This window comes from Myotis nattereri, assembly GCF_964212035.1.
Source record: "Myotis nattereri genome assembly, chromosome: 1".
Classification (NCBI taxonomy): domain Eukaryota; kingdom Metazoa; phylum Chordata; class Mammalia; order Chiroptera; family Vespertilionidae; genus Myotis; species Myotis nattereri.
The window spans coordinates 26,470,071-26,486,098 of NC_138075.1; the positions used below are offsets into that span (position 1 = coordinate 26,470,071).

The following is a 16,028-nucleotide window of genomic DNA, read 5'->3' on the forward strand; positions in this document are numbered from 1 at the left end:
ATACACTAATCTTCAACATATCCAGATATACAGAAAGGTTTTCAAAATATCAGGTGATACATGAAAACTCCAGAATAAAGAAACAAAGTAAATTAGCCAAAATCTAGCATCTATAAATGTCAAGTTTTTTAACATACAAAGCTAGTCATAAAATGTTTAAGTCCTTCGAACTCGTGTTCCTGAAAACAGGAAGCATGTCATTTCCGCAGAAAGTATTAGAAAAACTGTTCCTGGAGGGTTATACTTAATTTAAGCTAATAATTGATAAGAAATTAATCTTTTTAAGAGTACAATTACATATAAAAACTACCAGTTTAAGAAAAGAGAGCAACTGTTTTACAACACAGCACAAAGAAAGGTAGAAATTTATCTGTGGGCTATCAATAGCATCACTGGCAGGCCATCTTACTAATGAACATTTCCAATTTAAATGACAGAAAAATATGGTTGGTCTTTCCTTCCTCTACATTTATTTAGTATTTGACATATTCTGACTTATACTGTCAGTTATCTTTATATGTGTCTGCTCAACTAAAAAGTAACCTCAAAGAGTTTAATCACATTATTTCTATGAATCTCCAGATTCTGAGTGGAAGAGTGTCTTGAGCAAAGTACACAAACAACAGATATTTAGTGGATCTATTCCTGAGCCCCACAAAATGAACCCTATGAATTCCTAATCAAAGACTCTCAGTTATTTCTATGACTTTATTTGACTACCGACCTTTCAATCTTATACTTTTAAAAATAAATCTAAGGATACACTAAAGCTTTTTTCCCTTCTTCTAAATGCACTAATAATTTTCCATTCCACCCCATTAACTAGAGTTCTAAAAAATATCACATTTCAGTCGATAAGTACAGACATATAGACTTGTTAATATTAATGTTACAAAATTTTTAAATTTTTGTCTTTGCTTTTCTCTCTAGTAACTGGGAAAGACCAGTAAGGGCCTACTATAAAACCTACCCTACAAGGCAAACATAATGGGAAAAAACACACACTTTTTAAATTAGTTTTGAAACAAATCTTCTTTGTAAGGAAATTGATGATTCACTCCCAATCCTTGGAGACATATTCTACCCCATTTCTTTTTAAAGTGTTGATTATTTAGACTATTCACTAAAGTTTAAAATAAGTTAGATTTTACTAGTACTTATACAATAATTGTAATTAAAGTATTATCACACCTATTCCATTTCTTTTTGACAAATTTTCCAAGTTTTGCATGAATGTGCCATCCTGTATTTACTTTAAGATTATTATTAGGTAACCCACACTGAGAATTAACACCAACATACTACTACTTTTTCTGAACTTTTTTGCAATTTAAAAAGATGATTTTAGTAAATTGGTGTTTCTTGTAATTCCTCACAGCTAAATTTTATCTTATTTCATCCATGATGAAGTCAACCTATTTACGATACATATAACCTTCCTGGAACCTTGATAAAATCTAAAAGCTGACTACTGGAAAACTACTCTCCAAAAATTCTAATGTGAGCTCTTTTTAAGTAAGTTTCATATTATATCCGCATTTGAATAGTGATGTATTTAAAATCCTACAAGACATGGAGAAATCCTCCGTGATTGGCTGGAGTTAAAAAACACAGTTCTTTAATATTCCACCAGGCAGAGAAGAAAACTAATTAATCTACATTTGTTTGATGAATGGGATACAGCAGACTCATTTGTGGCAAAGAAATGAAGGATTTTTAAAGACTAAAAAAGAGATTTTAAAAAAGGATTAATAAATATCAACATGGAGTGAGTAGGAAAGCAAAGATACCTACAGCAAGTATTATTCAAGGATAAAAAGAAGAGGTTAGAAAGCACAAAACAGAAAAAGTAAAATGAAGTGCTGAGCTTTCTGCAGTTTGGTACTACCCCAAATCCGTAAGAGAAAGAAAGTTACTTCAGGGAGCACAGAAAAAGAGGTGAAAAGGAAGAAGAGGAGGACTCACAAAAAGCAAAGGTGCTCAGAACAGGTTTCTAGATCCAATGTTTCTTTTAATTGGTGCCTTCCCATTTTTATATCTTAAATATTGCTTAAACTAATCCATGTTACTTTTTACAGAATTATGTATTCCTGCAGATTAATTAGGAACATGACCTATGAAAGATGAGGTTCCTGGTTATAATGTAAAATAATCAAGTCACAAATCCCATAAAATAAAAAAATAAGGATTTTGCTACTCTTAAGAACAATATTTTAACAAGGAAAGTGGTTTATCTCTTCCAACCTACCATGCATTCAACAGCAGTTATTTCATCAAATGTTCCCCCTTTTGAATTACAAATTAAAATATAGGTAAATAATTTGGGTAATAGTACTTTCAGATACAAAGATTAATAAAATATATAGTATAATATGTGCACTGTTTAAGCAAGCACATGTAAAGTATGTTTGTCTATATTTGTATTCTTAAAAGAGAGCACAAATTTTTTAACAGATTTTTATATTTCTAATTCAAGACATAAACTCATTAGATTTGGACACAATTGAGAATAAAACACTAAAATTTTAATGAAAAATTATTCCCAATATTATAAACAGATGCTTTCTTAATTAGGACACTGGAAAAACTTAAAATGTTTTGTTTTGTTTTTTCAGTACATTAGAGGTTGAGAATTCAACATAGATATGCATTCAAAAATATATATTTATATCCAATTTACCATACTTTACCATAAATACTTTAGTTTTGTATCACTTAGTAGGTCCTGGTGATTATGAAACAACAATTTTTAAGCAGTACAAAATATATTTTTTAGCGAAATAAAATAATCAAACTGGTTTCAAGCAGAGATCAGTTTGTTATTCCTCAACAAGTTTACCACTCAGTCGGTATTTGTTCATATTAAACACTGTCGAGATGTTGTATTGTTAATTTGGAGTCCAAAAAAAAGGGAAGAGCTGACTTAAGGTCTCTCTTTACATTTCTAAAACTACCTTAAACTGATTTTTCTATTCACAACTGGGTAAACCAATCTGATCATTTTGTTTAAGAAGTGCAACATAAAGCATGCATAATGCAATAGGTTCATGATCACATGCAGAGAAAGCCTGAAAGAGCATAAAAGTATATGAGGGAAACTGGAAGAAAAATAATAACACAGCTATTTCAATGCTTTCCTGTGCTGACAGAACAGGTTAGAATGTCTGTTACACACATGCTAAGCTTGGTGGAATCTTAAGATACCATACCTTAGGGGTGATCCGATGAGCAATGTAGGAGGGGTAGGGTTACTCCCTGCATTGTGCCGGCGCCGTACTGCCTGGCGCCTAAATGTGCTGCGTTCACGGCGAAATGCCACGGCCTCCTCGCTGGCCTGTGCTGCTGCATTAAGACAGACTTAGGTCAAATAGGAGCCTAGGTCAGATGTAAATAGCAGCTGAGCCTGTCTCTCCCTGACTTCCCACCCTCGAAGGTAAAGGAACTTGTTTAACTGAGCTAAATGGTTTTCTTACATATGCTGTTGATCTATCATAAGGAACAAAATCAGTCCTTTACTTACAGATAACTATTTCTTTAAAAATAATGTTTCTGCCCTAACTGGTTTGGCTCAGTGGATAGAGCATCGGCCTTCGGACTCAAGGGTCCCAGGTTCCATTCTGGTCAAGGGCATGTACCTTGGTTGCAGGCACATACCCAGTGGGGAGTGTGCAGGAGGCAGCTGATCGATGTTTCTCTCTGATCAATGTTTTTATCTCTCGATCCCTCTCCCTGTCTCTCTGTAAAAAAAAAAAATCAATAAAATACATTTTTAAAAAATATTAATGTTTTTGATCTATTATCTGCCCTCACCATAGTCTCTTCAACTGCAATTTCTTACTTTAAGATCTCTGTTGTTTTAAATATTTTTTGAAAAGTCTCATTTATTTAGTCCCATATTCCTTTGTTCTCCTTTTACTTAAGTCAGCCTTGGAAGTATAGTATTTGTCAGTTTCAACTAATGATATGGGGCCTTAGTTTCTCACTCCTGAGGACAGTAAAGGCAGCAACCACAGTACTTCAGTTGTGATGCCAAGAAAGAAGGCCTACCAGTGCCACAACCTTGGCAGCATTAATGAAACCACTGACTGCTGGGATGCACAACTAGTTTTTAGAATTTTTCAGTCCAAGGCAGCTGAAATATCTATCAACTATGAAGTAGTTTACTGCCATCAAACTTTGTTCAACTCTACGCCCCAGCACTGGTCCCCTCAACATTAGGAAGGAAATATCAGCAAAAAGGCCAGTATAGAAACTCATAACTTAATCCAAAAAATAAAGTACAAACCTAAACCAATATACAATGAGAAAATCACAACAGTGGCTTAACAGAATCTGTAATAATAAAAGCATAATATGCTAATTAGACTGGGAGTCCTTCCAGACAACCTTCTGGACAAAGCCAGGGCTGCGAGGGAAGCCGGGGTCCCGGGTGCCTGCCAGCGGTGAGAGGGAAGCCCGAGTCCCGGTGCCTGCTGATGGCCAGAGGGAAGCCCAGGTCCCGGGTGCTGGAAGGAAGCCAGTGCCAGAGGGAAAAGCCGGTGCCGGCGGCTGGGGGAAGGAAGGCCTACTCTTGTACAAATTTCGTGCATCAGGCCTCTAGTTACTACATAAAATTTTATAAAACCATTGACTTGAATTTCTAAAACAATATGCAAAATGATGTTTATCCATTTGAATTGAAAACAATCATTTCCTAGTGATCTAAATATCTTAAGAATCATTTTGATTTATAGACAGGATATTTTAAAACTAAATATGAATAAAGACAAACAACTTAGTGCAGAAACATTCTTTCCAAATATATAACTCCTTTTTCAAAGTATGAAATGGATTACAAAATCAATGTTTTTAGATTTCAGTACTATTGCAAGCCTTCTTAAACAGTTTAAAAGCATTACTAATTCTCAAATTATTCTGCTTAGCAATAGCCATTCCCATCACTGTGAATGTTGATTAAAAAACAAAGCACTAAAAAAACCACACAAAGTATTCTTTTAAAATGTTTACATTTTTATCCTCTCCCCAGGTTATACCAGTAAATATTCTTTGTGTAACCAACCCATTATGATTAGCAATATATGGACTACCTCCAGAAGACACAGACTTCTTTGTCTTTAGGTGTTATTTTCTTTTATTGAAGGAATGACAAGCACAGAATGATTTACACATTTGGCAAGCTTCTGCCAGTAAGAAGTATAAGTCACAAATTACAGGACACTTATTTATATTATTTATATAACTTATTTTTATTGTTTGTTTTTCTGCACACACACTATAGGAATATTCTAAAGTTAGGCAGCTAAATAAGAATTAAGCTTTGATCCAAACCACAACTCTATTAGAGCTAATCTTTATTTTTTTCTCCAGTTTTACTGAGTTATAATGAAAATTCTGTTAAATGTGAAAAAAAACTATTACTTATAATATATAAGCTAATGGATGCAAAAGTTACATAAAACTTGCGAGAACAAATGATGCTGATTAAATCTGGTCATCAAACCCATGCTGTCCAACACAGCAGCCACTAGACATCTGGGGCTAAACATAAATTAATGAACATTAAAAAAAATTTAAAATTCAGTGTATCAGATTCATGAGCCACTTTTCAAGTGCTCAGCACCTACATGGCTAGTGGCTACCACTGTTGCACAGAACAAACATAGAACATTTCCATCACCATAGGAAGTTGTATTGGACAGTGCTGATAGTCAGGACACTTTGTCACCACAGTCTATAAAGACCAATGTGTGCTTTGCCTATTTCTGACAACCATGACCTAGAAAAAAAGGTAACCAGCACTGTCACGAAGGGGAAAACATACACTGGCAGGCAGTCATCCGATGCAGGTAAACAAAGCAAAGAAAACAAGCCACTTGGAGAAAAGGAACTCTGAGAAGAGACTACTGCAACTGTTAACGGTTCTTAGATATTCGAAAGGTTAACTCTGGTGACAGAACTTAAAATCACTCTTTTAATACTCAATTCAGTATTTTGTGAACTTATATTGAAGATTTCTATTCTATTTTAACAAACTATTGGTCAATTTACAGGTCAGTTCACTTCACTGAGAAACTTTCAAGCATTCTCTCTAGTTTGAGATATTTTGTTTCAGCCAAAATAGCAGAATAAAATTTGCACAGATATAATTTATAGAGGATCATTTAATGCATAGAATATACTAACATTATTCAGAAGAATGTGGAGAAAAATGGAGTATGTTAACAGTGAATACTGAGTCTAGGAAAAAGGTTAATAGGAAAGTTTTATTTATTATCTTCCTTCTACTGAAGACTTAATGGATTTAATTTTAATCAAAAGCTAGTTATTACATAGCACGGACGAAAAGAAAAACTACTGTGCCCATTTACAATCAAAATATTCTTTGGCTTTTTCAAAATATGCATTTCTTTTTGCTATTAAGACACACCATTTATATTTTGTTATCTGCAAAATCACTAGATATTAGTACTTCTTAGATATAACACATCAAGATGTAAGTTTAGACATCCATTGAACAATGTATTAAAATGGAGTTATGGCGCCCTAACCGGTTTGGCTCCGTGGATAGAGCGTCGGCCTTCGGACTCAAGGGTCCCAGGTTCGATTCCAGTCAAGGGCATGTACCTCGGTTGCGGGCACATCCCCAGTGGGGAGATGTGCAGGAGGCAGCTGATCAGTGTTTCTCTCTCATCAATGTTTTTGACTCTATATCCCTATCCCTTCCTCTCTGTAAAAAAATCAATAAAATATTTTTTTTAAATGGAGTTATGGTTAATGCTTATATCCTCCTCTGTAATAGTCAGTGTGTAAACATCTAATGCTAAAAGAATTTTCAAAGCTTACTATAGCAATTACCTTAACGGTAGATGGGATCACACTTTCAACTGAAAACATTATGCTATTTGTGGTTACAACAAATAAGACTAAGCCATGCCCCTGGGAATATACTACTTATACAGAACAACTCCACTTGAAATAGGGTCCAGAGGGAGTCCAGTTCTATTAGAGCCAAGGGAAGAAATGTGTCTTTAAAGCTTAAAATAATTTGCCATAAGTATATTCAGTCACATAAGTTATAACCAAGCTTAATGGAAATTCACTTCTGCAATCCAAATGCAATAAACTCTTTTAGAATCCTTTAATTTTATAAAAGAAAACAACAAAATCTTTAAACTAGGAAAGCAGACCAGGACAGAGAAAACTATTAAAACCAGATTTTGAAGTTGATTATTTTGACATTGCTTAAAACTCAGTATTTCCCTGACCAAAAAGATAAAGTAACTATAAAATGGAGCATAAAAAACAAATAGTAAAAATTCAGCACTCTCGGGACAACTAAATTTTATGCATGTGTAGAAAAGAGAGAAAAAAGTTCCAAATATTCAAGTGATTAAAAGACCATTAATGACAAGACATATGAAATATTTTTAAGGACATGTATTTAAACAATGTGATTTTTAACATATTTTTTTAATTACAAGAGTCTTAACAACTTCTCAAGTCATTTCTTATTTTAAGAAAACTTCAAGAGAGTGTGTTACCATCAAAGTAAGTTTAAGAGAAAACTTCAGATAATTAACTCTTTACTTCTGACATAGTGATACAATCTTTCAATTAAGTTTAAATATTTACTGGGTTCCTAAAGGCATCAATTCATGCACAAGGAACAGATATCCTTGGCCATTTTAGACAGCTGTGACCCTATCTATTCCTAAAGATAAAGAAGAAAAATCCACAATACACACCTCCTTCCTCAGGAGTTACCTCCATTTATCTTAATGAGTTAAGGAAAATTCTACACATTCTGTATTGAATTATTTTAGTGCAACTATTTATTTTCATATGGAGTATTAAACAACAGACCCTCAGTGTGTTTTACTCTGTGAATGAAAACAGGAAAGCATTAAAAGGCACTAAAATACTTTCAGGATGGCTGGGATGCACAAAAGAGCAAAATTTGGTAAGGTAGGAGGTGAGGGTTTTACATATTCTATCTCAAAAACTGTAAAGTTATAATCATAATATGCATAGAATAAGATGCCACTTTAAAACAATGTCAATCATACAGATGATTGCTTAGTGAAAGGATTCATCCTATATAATAAAGAGGTAATATGCAAACTGACCCTCACACCTTCGTGTCTCAAGATGGCCACCCCACATCACATCGTCACGAGATGGCCGCGCCCCACGTCGTCACAAGATGACTGGCACAGGAGGGCAGTCGGGGACAACCATGCCTGCAGGGGAGGGCAGTTGGGGGCAATCGGGCCGGCAGGGGAGCAGTTAGGTGTCAATCAGGCCGGCAGGGAAGCGGTTGGGGGTGATCAGGCCAGCAGGCAGAAGCAGTTAGGGGCAATCAGGCAGGTGAGTGGTTAGGAGCCATCAGTCCCCGGATTGAGAGAGGGATGTCCCAGATTGGAGAGGGTGCAGGCTGGGCTGAGGGACAACCCCCTCCAGTGCACGAATTTCATGCACTGGGCCTCTAGTATGTAATAAGTTACTTCTTGTAATATACTGGAATGGCTGGACTCTTGTGATAGCTCAATTGCTATTAAATGAATTAATAAAAATTTAGACAGAAGAAACTATTTTAAAAGGTATTACTTTCAGTGGGGAATGTTTATTGTAAGAAAAAATGTAGTAAACTTGGGAAGATCATGAAAATAAAATGTATTTTGGTACCTCTAACAGATTAGAAGCAAATGTTAGTAGAGAAAGAGACACTAAAGATAATGAAAGTATGAAACAAGTATACTAGTATGTACAACTCAGAAAAATAAAAGATATATGCAAACATTCTGAAATATTGTTCAAAGTAAAAAAAATTACTTAAGAATAAAGTTACTGTATGAAAAAATAAACATTCAAATGATTTTGCAAAAAAATTTGATATGTTTTAGCCATTTTCTCTATACATTTTTCCCTTTCTTACTTTCCATGTCAAAAGATGATGCTAGTCATCAGCATGCAAAGATTTTGTTCTAATACGTAAACAAACTTTTATAAGCACCATTTTCTTGGAGGCCAAAGAATGACAAGAATCTACTGTACAACTGCTAAGCATTCATTCAGAATTACAGAAATTTTCATCTGTGAAAACATTGTAAAGGACTTCTCTTTTTCACAAGTAAAACAACAAACAGCAAATTACAACAAAATCATTAGCTGTGACTTGAGTCAAAAAAGAATTTGCATTTCCTATATAATAAAACCCTAATATGCAAATCGACCGAACGGTGGAACAACCAGTTGCTATGACGCACACTGACCACCAGGGGACAGACACTCAACACAGGAGCTGCCCCCTGGTGGTCAGTGCACTCCCACAGGGGGAGCACTGCTCAGCCAGAAGCTGGACTCATGGCTGGAAAGCGCAGCAGCAGTGGTGGAAGCCTCCATGGCAGGTGGAGTGCCTGGCCAGCCTGGATGAAGGGTGTCTGGCCAGCCTGGATGAGGGGCTGATGGCTGTTTTCAGGCTGGCCACACCCCCTTTAGGGTGGAGGTCCCTACTGGGGTTCCTGGCCAGTCTGGGTGAGGGGATGAGGGCCGTTTTCAGGCTGGCCGGTGACTGAAGCTCCCAGCCACTCCTTTTTTTCTTTTTTCTTCTTATTCTGGGATTTATTCACCTTCTATAGTTGAAACTTTGTTGCTGTCACTGCAGCTGAGAGCCGGCTCCTACTCACTCCAGCTCTGTGGCCACAGCCTGCTGATAGCAGTATCTGGGGGTTTTTTAGCTTCTATAATTTAAACTTTGTTGCTTTTGGAGCTCAGAGCCAGGCCGCAGCAGGCGGGGAACCTTGGCTTCCTCCATCACTGGAGCAATCAAGCCTCCTGCTCAATTCAGCTGCGTGGCTGCCGGCCGCCATCTTGGTTGGGTTAATTTGCATATCATGCTGATTAGCCAATGGGAGGCGTAGTGAAGGTATGGTCAATTACCATATTTGTCTATTATTAGATAGGATTAGATGTTATAAAAATGTTCTCCTGTTTTATTATGTAACAAATTAGGACTTCAGATAGTATTTTACTACTGTTGAGTTTCACAATGGCATAATTAGAATATCTCTAATTTATTTCTATATTATTTTCTTCTACTTTAAAAATAGGATACATTTGAGTAGCATAATAAACTGGCCTGTGTAATAGTAATAGCAGCACTCAAACATTTACTATGTGCCAGATACAGTTCTAAGCATTTTACACATAGTAACTCCTTTACTCCTCACAAGAGCCCTATGCGATAGATGCTCTGATCAACACAATGAAACATCAGGAGGCAGAGGCTTGGAGAAGGTAAGTAGTTTTCCTAGAGCCAGGACTACAGTGGTGCCCATACACTAATAAGTGTGACTTCATGTCACTGTGTTAGATTAACTCCTATTTTAGAGTATTTTATTTTAGGACTTTAAAGTACATTTCCTAAATTCCATTACCAACACCATTCAGCTTAAAAACTGGAGAACTCATCAACACCTCGCAATATATTAGGATAAAACTACCTATGGCTTAGGTATAGGCATATGAATGGTAAGCAGCATCCTCTGTTTTGTTGACACATTTCAGGAGTACAGTATGGAAGGCAGAATGGTAATCCAGAAAATTTCCTCCTAAATTGTCAGACAAGACTGTTAACAATTAATGCAAAAATAAACAAATTTTTAGCAAGTTTTGGAGATGCTGTGTAATTTTTAAATAATGAGAACCAACACAACCCCTCCCACTACCTCCAATTTTCCAAAAAGCCCAAACAATAAAATATGATGAAGTCCATGTAACTATAAATCCTCAATACATTTAAGCAGTTCAGTTATGCTCATATTTTTATTCTAAACCCAATGAAGCTCGAATAAAATAGTCCCTACAATGCCTTCCTGTGGCAAACAATGTTTTTTAACACATTGTTTGCGGGTAGTTTTTATCGCGCGCTAACAGGTGGCACGGGCCATTTTTGCTAATTTTTTGCGCAAATGGCAACGTTCAGTAAAATTACGATAACTTTAGTTTACATATTTATACATTACCCGCATTCTACCGCTAGTCTATAAAAATCGTATTAATACGTGTCCCGCGCTCTACTACACTGGTAGAACGTATAAATACGTAAAACGTGTAAACACGTTTCCCACATACAATGTGTTAACAACTCACAGACTATTACATTTATTCCACCAAAATGCATAAACATTTTTAGCTCAGTATTTTGTTTCTTACTAACAATCAATGGTTTATTTGTGTGGGTTATTTTTTAATAAGTACACAATAGAAAACAAAAACTGATACATATTAGTCAAAGATCTGCAACAAGAAACAATTAACATCTTCCATATAACTTTTCCTAAAAAACAAAACACTTGACAATCCCTGTGAAAAGGAAATGACATTTTAAATACAAAGACATAAAAATTTATTATAGCTCTTTTATGTATTTTTTAGTATTTACATTTCAGCAATATTTAGAACAGCAATATTTTTCTCCCACAGCACATTCACTCTTACAATTTATTTTAATGACAACTTAAAAAATTAAGCTATATTTTAAAACTCGTGGTCTCTTGCATGTCATGAACATATCTGATATGATCTGTATGAGAAATCACTGAAAACAAATCAGACCTTTTACAAAGAACAGAATGAAATCCATGTCAGATACCCGAAGCATGGTTATAATTACTTCAAATGTAATTAGTTCTCAATATTTAGATTAGATGTACTATTTTCTTCCTTAGTTACTAACGATCAATCTTCTTACGTTCTCATTAGAAATTCATCTTTGTTAGAAAATATACCAAAAGAAACAACAGAACGTTTGCCACAATATGGACTTTTTAAATACTCTGGGTGAAATTAGAATTCTTTGAGAGAAAAAGCATGTCCTTATATTTCAGAATGCTTGTCCAAACAAAAAAATTGAGCATACCTTTTAATAAGACTGATTGTTATTATATCAACAGACTATAAGCTTTAAAACTAAAGATATGAATAAAAAGAATGGGGTTGGGGGTTAAAGAAGTTACAGTGATTTCCCTCTTCTCATTGTAGTCAAGGACCAGACTCCATAATAACCAGAACAGAATAAACAAACAATTCTGGGCAGGAGGAAACAGCAAGAAACAACTCTTAAATAAACAAAATGGCCAAAACATACTGATAATATAAAATCACCTATCACATTTTGCACAATTTCCCATAAATCTGAAATAAATAAGCTATTATTTTAACCAAAACACTATCACTATTAACCACAGGGAGCATCATATACCATTAATAGACACTAAGGGCCAATATAAACTACAAATATCAACTTAATAAACTTTAAGAAAAGTATAAAGTTACAAGAAAAAAAAAACTGTTCTTAATGCCTAAAACTTGAGAACAGAAAAATAAAACCAAAGAGACAGACATTAAAGGAGATTCAAGGTTTCAAAGTACATAGTCAGAGCTAAAGTAATGTTTGGGGAAAATCTCACATTAACAAGTTGAGTGATTTAAGTTTAGTGGCACACAGTATACAATATATAAGAAATAACTAAAGATAGTTTGGTGCCCTAATGAAATTCTACATTTTATTGTAGCTATTGCTACACAAAGAAGAAAGAGGACCAATTTTTATTATTCCTAATAAAATATTAACAGGTGGCAACTGGCCTAGAAACGGTGAATGCCATTAAGAACAAACTGGTATATTCAAAGAACACAACTCAAAAAATACTTTCTTGATGTTCATACCAAAACCTTTTCTAAGATAAGCACCGCCTTCTTCAGGAAGAAAGTCTATTTTAATAAATTAGTGGAAGGGGAGATATTAACACAAAGTATATTTCAATAGTACCAATAACTGCAATGACTCTTGGGAAATCTCTTCCTGTAATTTACTTACCTCCACTGACTGCATCTTGCTCTTCACCTTCAGGAAATGCAACTTGGCTTGGCAAGCTATTCCTAGATCGAGTGACTGTCTCTAACTGGGAAGCCCGTCCCAATAAAGATAGCTCATCTAGCACCTCTCCTTCTTTGGCCTCGAGGTCTGACTTTGAAGTGGTTAAGGGTTTTATACTTTCGGGTGCCATTAGCCTATTGGAGTCATTCAAACATGCTACTGTGCTACTGTCCAGACTCAGCACTCGGGCCCGAGTCTTGGCACTATTTGTGCTAGAAGTCCGACGTGGTGTCCGCTTTTTGCCAGTTCCTTCAGGACCCAAGTGAGCTTTGTGTGTGTGCTCAGAGTCAGTGCCCTTTTCCTTAGTGATATGTTTAGTCTTGAGAGCACTGTATCTTCCCTCAGGAGATTGACACGAATGGGAAGTGGTGCTAGAAGAGCTATCACTGCTGAACTGGTGAGCAGACTGAACGCTCGATGCTCTGCTCAAGTCACTCTGGTCACTGGAGTCCTCATCGTGACAGAATATAGCACTGTGTGGCTTGGTACCAGCAACACCTCGAAAGGAAACATAGTCCCTATGCCGACTTGCATCAAAACTGCTGGCCCGTTTTTTCCCTGTCCGTCTCCTGCCCGACTTATGGGCAGAGGCTGTCCGATGGATTAAGCTGGACGATTTAGGTCTTACATCCCCTTCCTTTTGCTTTCCACCGTCTTTCGCAACTTTTGAGTCCATTGAAACAGCAGACTTATCACTCTGCTCCTCCTTGCTGTCGGCAGTTTTCCCCAGGGGTCCGTCCCCCTGAGAAGTGAATTCGTTTGCGTGGGGGTTTTTGTTGGCTTCTTCCGATGCAGAGGGGCTGAGACCTCTCTGATTGTGCCCATCATCAGCGGTATTCGAATCCTTGGCCTCTTGAACCTCATTGTTTGTACTCACTTCCAAGGCAGTCTTTTCACTACTAGTCCTTTTGTCACTGGAACAGCTACTCTTATCCTCTGGTTCGGCACAGCATTCTTTTCTCCTACCACTTCTCTTTCCCACTTTAGGAGACTCCTCGTGCTCTGACAAGATGCTCTCTATGTGAGTTGAGCTAGTCTGTTCACTTTTATAGCTGCTGACAGTGCTGTTAGTGTCACGGTCCGTTCCACTGCAATAGCTCTCTGTTGACCCACTACTCCGTGTGCTCAGGCTCCTCAAGCTGTCCATACTTTTGTCTGCTTTCAAAGGCTTGCTCTTCCCACTTTTTGTAGGTGGCTGAGAATGACTGTTTTTCAGCTCACCAACAAGCTGAAATTCCCCAGATAAACGAGAATTTTCCACCAAGGATTCTTTGGATCCAGAATGAGGTTTGGAAGATTCTAACTCACTCACTGGGTCTAACCCACGTCTTTGCTGATACAGAGGGAAGTCATTCAGTGAAGTATCTGGAAAAGCCACAGCAGAGCTAGAGGTCCGTGGTACACCTCGTGGCCGGTGCTCTTTCCTGTACGAGTGTGAATGTAAAGGGACGAGAGAAGCTACTTCTGTGTCACAGGCGCTAGACAGAGACTGATCGACGTGGTGGTGGCTGTGACTTGGCAGGCTCACTTTGTCGCTGCAGTCCCTTGGCAAGTCCTGTCCACAAGAGGATAAGGAAGGCTGAATGGAGATGAAGGAATCATTGGAGACCAAACGGAAGAGCTTCCGATCAGTTGCCAAATCTGTTTCAAACACATTTGGAAATGTTAACACAAATTCTTGATCTGAGTTTTACTATTTAACAATGGAAAGAATTCACAGGATACAGTTAATCAAGCATAAACAATTTCTCAAGTAATTCACTAAATAACAATTGGTCAGTCATTCCAAAGAGGTGGTTTCTGTTTCATAGCTGCACAAAGACAGCATTCTATAATGAAATGAACTAATATCCTCAGAAAAGAGTCTATAAATTATCAACAAAAACTAAGAGGCAACAGCCTGGTCCATGTGGTTCAGTGGTTGAGCTTCAGGTTATGAACAAGGAGATCACAGTTGGATTCCCAGTCAGGGCACATGCCTGGGTTGCGGGCTTGATCCCCAATGGAGGACATGCAGGAGGCAGTTAATCAATGATTCTCTCTCATCATTGATATTTCTCTCTCTCCCCCCCTCCCTTCCTCTCTGAAATCAATAAATATATATGTATTTTTAAATGAGGCAACAAAAACTTTTATTTAAAATAGACCGAGATCTTTATGTGAGCCCTGTCTCTAACTTACTAACTGGGTAACCTTGGATTACCTCTCTAAGCCTCTGCTTTCTCACTTGTAAAATGTAGTATCAATCCCAGCAGTACCACTGAATGAGATATGACATACATTGCTTAGCACAGTGTCTGACACAATTAACAGTAGCTATCATTATCTCATTAACACAAAAAAAATATTTTTTTAAAACTAACGATGATTTTACAAATCAACAAAAAACTAGTCATCAAAAACAGAAAGAAAAAAAATCAAAAGGCTAACCAATGCCACACAAGATATAATAAGATACCCTGCCCTAGCCAGTTTGGGTCAGTGGGTAGAGCGTCAGCCTGCGGACTGAAGGGTCCCAGGTTCGATTCCAGCCAAGGGCACATGCCCGGTTGTGGGCTCAATCCCCAGTATGGGGCATGCAGGAGGCAGTCGATAGGTGGTTCTCTCTCATCATTGATGTTTCTATCTCTCTCTCCCTCTCCCTTCCTCTCTGAAATCAATAAATAAATATGTATTTTTTTAAAAAACAGCCAAGGAGGAAAAAAAGAAGATATCTTAATGTTCGTAATGACTGAAAAGATTAAAACAATTAAGAGGCAAAATCCTGCATCTCCTTGTTTCATTGTTGATGCAACAATAACAAAATGCCTCATGAAAAAATATATATCCCCTTATGAGACTATTCCTTTAACCCTACGTTAGGGAAGTGATTAGTTATTAGTGGCTTAGGTTATCCTATATAATACGTATTCAAATATAAATAAATCCATCTACCTACCTACAGTGTAATTTATATTGAAATATGGCTTGACAACCAAGCTGCACAACAGCTAATTTTCAATACACTTTTGACAGACAAAAATGGTTGAATTTGCTGTTAGTTCAATAAAAAGAAAAAATTTTATGTCATAACTGCATAGACAAAATA

The 16,028-nt window shown here is 36.6% G+C and overlaps 1 protein-coding gene across 2 annotated transcripts in view; it reads right to left on the bottom strand.

Moving 5' to 3' along the window:
- Positions 1 to 16,028, bottom strand: part of PCNX1 (pecanex 1) — a gene marked incomplete at its 5' end in the record, with an annotated part of 162,115 nt that overhangs the window by 90,906 nt on the left and 55,181 nt on the right. The window contains 2 exons of one of the 2 annotated variants that reach the window (XM_081100643.1): positions 3,210 to 3,342; positions 12,881 to 14,581. In XM_081100643.1, the coding sequence (XP_080956769.1) occupies positions 3,210 to 3,342; positions 12,881 to 14,581 (1,834 nt within the window). The remainder of the gene's footprint in view (positions 1 to 3,209; positions 3,343 to 12,880; positions 14,582 to 16,028) is intronic. The other variant, XM_081100644.1, reaches the window with a different exon arrangement.